Source organism: Acipenser ruthenus, chromosome 2 (genome assembly GCF_902713425.1).
Source record: "Acipenser ruthenus chromosome 2, fAciRut3.2 maternal haplotype, whole genome shotgun sequence".
In the NCBI taxonomy this organism is placed as follows: domain Eukaryota; kingdom Metazoa; phylum Chordata; class Actinopteri; order Acipenseriformes; family Acipenseridae; genus Acipenser; species Acipenser ruthenus.
In genome coordinates, this window is record NC_081190.1 from 74,089,702 (window position 1) to 74,098,390 (window position 8,689).

General features: G+C 33.7%; 1 protein-coding gene across 19 annotated transcripts in view; it reads left to right on the forward strand.

The window, feature by feature from the left end:
- The window catches only part of LOC117409443 (nuclear factor 1 B-type-like), a 157,224-nt gene extending 149,271 nt beyond the window's left edge, over positions 1-7,953 (forward strand). For all 19 annotated transcript variants that reach the window (XM_034015501.3, XM_034015502.3, XM_034015517.3 and 16 more), the window contains one exon: positions 1,814-7,953. In XM_034015501.3, coding sequence (XP_033871392.2) covers positions 1,814-1,943 — 130 coding nt within the window. In that variant the 3' untranslated portion in view covers positions 1,944-7,953. The remainder of the gene's footprint in view (positions 1-1,813) is intronic.
- Positions 7,954-8,689: the final 736 nt, after the last annotated feature.

The following is an 8,689-nucleotide window of genomic DNA, read 5'->3' on the forward strand; positions in this document are numbered from 1 at the left end:
TATACATGGTTTTGTATGAACGGGATTCACAATAGCTAGAGGTTATTTGCATTCCTTATAGGAAATGCTTTATCAAAAGTAGGTGGTTTATTTTCATAAAATAGTTGGCAGTAAAGTGTACTTAATAGAATCAATCTAGTAAGGATTGTTTTGAAAATATTAGCTAACTCAAGAATGTGCAAACATATCATTTAATATTTAGGAACATTATTATTATTATTATTATTATTATTATTATTATTATTATTTATTTCTTAGCAGACGCCCTTATCCAGGGCGACTTACAATCGTAAGCAAATACATTTCAAGTGTTACAATACAAGTAATACAATAACTTTTGTTCAAGTGTGACAAACCACAATTCAATAATACAGCAGATAATAGTGATAGTTACATCAGGATATGATTAAATAGTGATAGTTACATCAGGATATATAGGAACATAGGTCTGTAATAGAATTAAAATGTTCTCTTCATCTAAAGTACAGCCTGTATTTTATAAAACCTGCTGAATTTGGAAAAAAAGGCTATCCGCAGAAATCATTCTTGATTGGTTGCTCGTTTGAAAAATATACAGGGTAAGCTTTCCTTATTTGTTCATTGTTAAAAGAAGTGAGCTTCCGTAAAGACATGACACACCATCAGAAATAATCTGTGCTTTAAAATCCATATATTCTTATTATTTGCGTAGGCAACTATATTTCTGGTCCTGTTTTGACTGTGATAGAATTTGTTGGTTTCTTTGCTGTTTTTAATTGGGGAGATACAGTATAAGGATTTTTCAAGCACAACATTTAAACTGCTGTTTCCTGGTACCTAATCACTTATAATGTAGGTCATTATTAGAAATCATGTATGAGAAATCAACCAATCAAAATTCCAGTAGGCCTTCATCTTATCATTAAATTCCACCATGGAAAGGCATTACTATGCAATTATGAATATCTCTTCTGTAGGACTAAGACAAAATACTTATTTTCAAACATGTGTTGAATTGTATTAGTTTTAGTACTACTATATACAAGTGAGTGTTTAAAGTTATGGTTGAAGAGTTGTAGTAAAATGTTAGAACTACCCTTATTGACCTTTCTTTTGTTGAACTATAATTATGTATCTGGTGTCTCTCTGTGGTTTTGACTCCATCATTCATTCTAAAAACAGCTTGTTATGTTCATGGTTGCTCGTTTCTAGGGGTGAACCACAAATTGCATGTTGAGAACACTGTTTTTTTATGTTTTTATTTTATTTTTGTATTTAATTTATTCGTGCCATTTCACATATTCAAAGCAATATATATATATATATATATATATATATATATATATATATATATATATATATATATATATATAATGTGCCCATTTAAGTTTGGCTTGCTAAACCACATAGCTGTTTCTGCATTGTTACTTAAATAATTAATCAGTGGTAAACAAAAAGAGGTACGGTTGGGAAATCAATAGTGCTGTAAGATTAGGATATGGTAATCCAGTAATACCGCTTTGCGGAGTATATGTGGTTTAGAAATAACCAACTCTGTTGCCATTGATAAACCACACTCCCCATTAACTTCCTTATTTCCAAACTACTTGGCACATTTATTTAGCAGGGGTGTGTATGGGGCCTAGATATACTTATCACTGTATTCATTTTAGAATTAGCTTCTGAACTGATTTATCATTTATTGTTATAAGTGACCTGTAATTTACATGTAACATAAAGGTATTTATTGTGCAGTATGAAGAGAATAAAAGAAAGATTCAGTATAATGCCTTCACCATTTTAATTCCTATATTTTCCTTTTTTTGTTTTGCAGTCCTGGTACCTGGGCGAGCTTAGTTCCATTCCAAGTGTCGAACGGGACTCCGATTCTGCCAACAAGTGTCCAGAATTACAGCATAAACATCATTGGTGAACCCTTCCTTCAAGCAGAAACAAGTAACTGAAGACAAAGAAGAAAGGAAGCAGAGCCAGCAGAACTGAGAATAGTAAAAACACTACAGAGCAGCAAGCAGCACTCATACAGGCTCCATTGTCTCAATAGGGGGGCATTGAAAAAATATTAAAAGGTTGTTTAAAGTGCTCTTGCCAGCTAGCCTTCGTAAAAAATAAATAAATAAAACTCCCCAGGTAACTGTTGTTGTATATTAGATACAACTTTAGATGCCTTAATGTTTGCATGATAAGCTAGTTTCTATTAATAGTTTTTTTCTTTTCTTTATGAACTTTTGAGAGAGATAATCCTGGGTTTGAGTTGATTTAAATCATAAAAAAATCAAAGGCTGACTGGCAAGCAACTGAATTGTAGTTTATTTTCAAATTAAATAGCCTGTCACCTGAAGAGGCCCATGAATCAAACCATTCGCTACATTTCCATAGCAACAAAGTTGAAAATCAGATGCTTTTCTTCAGTTTGCCACAGTTCTGTCAAAGTTAACCTTTAACCTATAATCTTATTGGTCTTGTTCTTATATTTAGATTAAGGTTAAAGGTCAATACCTACGCTAAAAGGTTTACTAATACAATATACCTAAAGGTAATGATAATTGCCTCTTGCATAAGTGAGAGCAACATGAATTTAGATATTTCCCTAAAAAAAATGTAAGCATATAAGAGGCAAGTGCAATTTTAAATTTAATACTGAAGGGAAACTATAGTCGATCAGCCCTAAGACTCTAAATTGAGGGAAATAAAATGTTTGGGATTTTTTTTTTGTTTTGTAAGAAAAAAAAAAACTTAAACAATTTAGAGTTGTATCCTTAATTTACAAGGGGAAAATGATTTAAAAAATGTAGACTCAACTGTGCTTGATAGGCAGTGTAAACAAATCATAAATACGAACAAAACAGCACTTATATTTTTATGAGCCGTTCCCTCCCCTGGAGGTAGTCTTTATTTATTATGAATTAAAAAGTGGAGTGTGAAAAACACATATTGTGTATAAATGGCTTACGAATCCAGCATCACAGAAGCAGAAAAAAAGATGAATTTGTCCGTTAGCTTATGAAGCTACGGGTTACAAAAAAAAAAAAAAAAATTAAGAGTGCAGGCTGTTCAAGTAAAAAAAAAAAAAAAAGAATAGAATTCTGCACTCAAGTCAACCCTAGCCTGACATAAAGGGTGCTGAATAGTTGCATGGTGCTTAGTGAACACTCGTGATTCAGTAGATCCCTTTGGTCACAAACACTAGCAGTGTGCATGGCAGTTACTTTGCCTCTGCATCTCAAAACAAGATATATATAAAATAATCTTTCCAATAATCTTAATTTGCACGAAAATATATAGTCCACATTACGTGCCTTGCCTTTGAATATAAAAGAGACATCACTACACTTGTTTTTTGCTGCATTTATTACCATTTTTAAAATTAACATTTTTATGATAAAAAATAATAATATTTTGTACTCTGGATGAAATTGTGACATCATTGATTTTTAACTACATTTACTACTTTATCTCTCATTTATAATGCATATCATGGCTGTGTATAGTTGCCGTTTAAAAGTTTATAATCAACCAGCATTATTTTCAGTATTTTTGGTGTTTTTTTTTTCTAATAACCTTTCATTTTTTCTTCCATCTTCCAATTACTATTTTGGGGGTTTTCAGATTTATAAGAATTATGCAATACCAAGTTTTGCCTATGTAGGTAGTGCTTATAGCTGTATTGATTATCATAAGCTAGTATGGAGATAGACAATATTGTATGCGTTCATTTTGTTGTTGTTATTGTTGTTGCTGTTGTTGTTGTTGTTGTTGTTGTATTTTTTTTTTTAATTGACCAAAGTGGGTACTGCTTTCTATGCAGTGTGATAAGGTCCTTTTTTGTGTACAAAGAGATGGACACGGGGTGTTGTTTCTTTTTTATACTGGGAGGGGAGGGAGGTGATTACAATTGTTTATTTTTTAAAAACTTTGCAGCATAGTAGTGAAGTGTGCACCCATAGCCTAATACAGGCTGCAAAGTCACTGATCTGTCTACTGTGACAAACTGGTTCCTTCTTTTAACTTCCCACCTGGGGTGCAAGCATGATTCCTGGAAGAAGCTCATTATCATAGGAGAGCAGGCTTGACTTGAGTACAGTCATCAACCAGTCAAATCAGAGAAGCTTGTTCAGAATTAGAATCCTTTATATTCAGGAAATGTATTATATATGCAGTATATGGTGTTTGAGCTGATGCACCCATGCCCTGTGCAGGGGAAAAGAAATGTTCAAGCAGCAAATTTCATTTAAAAAACAAACAAAAAAAAGGTTGTGGAGAGATTATTGAGTGTTGGAATACAATACTGGTTTGTTAAAACCCAATCTTCCCTTCTTTATAACATATTGTATAAACTTATTTAGACAACTACAATATATGCCAAATGGCTTCCTTAGCAACTGCCTTAATAAGCCAAGTGACTTCTCATACATTTGCTACAATCACAAACACACTAATGTGCATCCTGTATGCATGTGAGAACCCTTGAATAATGAAGCTAAACAATACATCAATTACAGTTTAATCTACTATGTACCAGCACTGCAGTCTAATCGACAAGATGATGAAATCTGAATTAGAAAAAAACAAAATGGCTGTACAGTTTCCATAATTTTAAGCAGTTCCAAATGCACAAATAATTATGTTCAGTTATCATTTAATTTAGATTCAGGGTATTTAAAGGCTTACTAAGTAAGAAGCCTGTAATGGAAGCATGTGAAAAAGACTCCCGACAGTGTTGTTTGCGGGCGCCATTGCTGACTTATTAATGGGATGCATAGGCTTGAAGTGCACACGGCATTACATATTACTGCATCTTAAGATGATCACTTCAACAAAAGTTAATATAACACTTTACTATCTAGCATGCAGGCTGTACATGTTAGCTTCCTAAACCTTGTTTGCCATCTATAGTAGCAGCTGTTTACAAATGATATGCATGTGATTGCTCCCATAAAGGAAACAACAACTGAAGTGGCTATACATACTATATCCGGCCTTTCCAAAAGGCAATAACATTTGGGACTCAAGTCATGCCTCATCTCTCCTACTTCACCAAGATGCTTATTCTCAAACCGAGCCACCCCGTTCTATGTGCACTGTTCTGACTTTATTAACTTAAGTGCTTTGCAGCCTCTGAGCCCCCTGGCGATCCCCTAGTGTGACAAGAACGTGTAATGCTTGTTTAGGGAAACAAAAGCAGTGAACAAAAGCAGTGAAAAACAAAAATCATGGCAACAATTATTATAGCAATAGTTCTGGGGGTATTATTCACTGGCAGCTCTGTGAAATATATATGAATGCCTGTGAAGCTGCATGCTATGAGAGAATCAAGGGTCTTTTCAATGAACCACCTGCCTTGTAGAAAGCAATTTGTACACTGTATAGGTTTTTTTTAAGGTTTTCTCTTTTTTTATTAATTACATACCCTGTTTTATAAAGGTAACTTTTTTTTAAAACATTCTAAAGGATATGTGTGTTATTTCCATTTTTTTAAGAAAAAAAATTAAAATCTTGCTCTTGTGGAGACTGGACTTGGGTTAAAACTCTCCAGTTGACATTAATTTATATATTAAAAATGACTGTCCATTTAGCATTTTTCCTACATATTCCAATACTTAAAAAGTGCTGGGAACATATCCTTTACAGAATTGTAAATGGTGAAAAGTTATATTTTATGAAGGCTATTTTGTTGTATTTAGTGTTGATGAATTTGGTTTTTGGAAACATTTCATAATGTTGGAAGTAACACTGTCATTTTTTTATTAGAATGGCCTTAGCAAGAGTTCTTGTGATTTATTTTTTATACATGCTGGTATGGGAATTACAACATGAAATGGCAGACAAAGAATTTTAAAACACCTTGTCACCTTGATGTGTTCTCTAGAAAAACACTTTGTTGAGATTTGGTGTTGCTCCACCTCTGCCTGTCAGAAGGGGACCTTTGTTAAGGTGACACCAGAACTAGTTCTGTCCATGTACTGAAATGAGAAAACATTGTGTAAAACTATGAAGGCTGCAGAATGGGATCATATTATACAGTGTACAGTAATTTTAAAAATGATAAAAGGACAAGGCAATGTTGCTGGCATTTAGGCCCTAAGTATGATTACCACATACAGTTTACATGTTTCTGTCATGGTCGTTAGTAAAAAAAATAATAAAATAAGCAAAGCTATACAGATTTATCAAAACATTACAGCAGCGTGCTTCCTGGATCCTTTTCATTTTAATTGAGAATTCTTAAATGTGCAGGCTAAGCAAATTAGCAGTAAAAAAAAAGCCTAAAGTTGCATGTCAGGACTCCATTTATGTATTGAAGGAGTTAAAAGAAAACTACCTTCATATTTGCACTTTCTGCTAGTTCCCCTATTCCTCTCAATTCCACAACAATTGTGTAGGTGTGGTTAACAGTTGGTACCTAAATTACATACATCACTAGAAGATGGATGATAGCCTGGACTACTGATATTGCCCTTTGACTTTTTAGGATCAGTATATTCAAATGCCATTGTAGATGCTTGTACTGTTTTTATACCACAGCACACAATGTTACAAGAGGAGAAGATGGAAATGGTCAATTTTTACATTTTTTGTTGTAGTTTGTTCTACAATGGTTGTATGTAGTTTTTTTTTTTTTAAAGGGCTGAATAGTTTTAGATATCTGGAAATATTGCACACGTATGAGAACAATTTTAAAAGCAGTAAACAAAAATTGCATCAGTGACACTGGCTTTTTACATTAGAATACTTTGAAAACAAACCCAGCTGTACTAGATGTATTGCTCTGACTATTGTTGTCCAAACCAAGAACGTTGGGACTATTGGTATGCAAGGAGGTCCAGTGACACTAATGAAATTTCCAGTGTAATTCATACATTTTTACAAAATGTGTTGTAAAACTGTGCTACAGGGACTGGTGTGATAAATGTATTTACTAATTGAAGACATGTTGTAAGAGGTGTGTTCTATTTAAATGTGTTGTTTTTGGAGGGCATTGATTACTGAATGAACTAACATCAGGTTGTGTAAACAAGAATGAAACAAAAACCAGCAAATGTAACTTTTAATCAAAAGTTAAAAAAAAAAAAAAAGTCATATAAGCAGTGCCTGTTCAAGCTCACAGTCTCTGTGGAGTTCAGTTGTAAATAAAGCTCTTGATAGAATTTTTGTCAAAAACGTCTACATACAGAATGTGAGGGGCAGCTCTTCCCAGGCCTTTTTTTTTTTCATTACAGTTTTTTTGTTTGTGCTTCATTCATATGAAACTTCTAGTCAGCTGGGATGGAGTGGCCCCTGTCTCTTGTAAGATCTTGATATTTCTCTGAGAAAAAAAAAAAAAAAAAAAAAAAAAAAAAAACTTTTGTAGGGCAGTGTGTTTCTTTAGAGTCTCAATGCTACATTTAGTACAACAGTAGATGACAAGTAGTCAGTTTAATAAAAATGCTTGCTTGCTACACAGCAGGGTTGATCCATTTTGGATCTTGTGGCACTTTTACACCCCTTGGCTAAAAACATTTTGAATTTTCAAAACTGAAATACAAGAGCAACATCAAGGCTCCTCAGGCAGGTATAGGCACAAGTCTGTGAAGCTGCCTGTATGTAACGTATCATAATCTAGTTGCCTAAATGTATTATTTCTTTCTGTTTCTGGAACTTAGGCCTCTTGACAGGAGCAGGAGAGGGAGGGACTGATGGTTTCAAAAACATGTTTTGGTGTTTTCTTTTTAAGGGACTTATTTCCTGTCTGCGGTATAGCAGAAGGGACTGTCTTTGGGCTTGTTGCAAATGGTACAGGGGCTAAAACTGCCACAAGATTAAAATCAGTGTAAATAAAGCTTGACTTATTGTGATTGTTACTGTTATATCCAACTATACTGCTAGCAGCTGCTCATACTGCAGTCAATTACTGGAAGTGGATATATTTCCTATGCAAAACTGTTTAAACAATAAAATGAGCTATGCTACAAAACACTGTTGCTTCTTGAGTCTTTGTTCCACTGCTTACCACTCTCTACCCTCAACTGCCCTTTATAAAAATACGATGGTGTCAATTACAGCCATTCATTCATTTTGAAGAAATAAAAAGCAATATTTCTTGGACCATTATGTAATATATTGGAATGTATTTGCTTTGACTTAATTGGAAAAAAAATAAGATGTCACTGACGTCAGATTCTGCAAAAGCCATGTTATATTTTTTCACATGCATTCTGTAAAGCATGCACTAGATTCATAATTCATGAATCAACAGACAAGGATTCCAAGCTGGGGCCTTGTGCACATATGACATCAGTTTAAAGCAATTCTGACAACGGGACTAAAGCATTGAACCAGGATTCACATATTTGATTTAAAACCCTTGCTCTGTTTTTAATCCAAGTTTCAATATGCTTTCTACTCAATGTATTTTCCATATTCCAGTAGAATGTTTGTTACACAAATGGGGAAGCAAATTGTTGTAGGTGGTTATATTTATTGAGTTGACATAAATTGGCCCATGAAAAGCATGCCAAACCTTAGTCTAAAAAAAATGAAACACTATTATGAAGGCAGGGAAGCATAAACTACACTGTTAATGGTGTTTATGAAAAGGGTGGCTAAAGCTATTCATGCATTATAAAAAAACAAATACAGTATAGTTTAATTAGAAGAAAACCAACACCTGGCCCTGGGCAGAAAATGAATTAATCTGGCTACAAAACAAAAA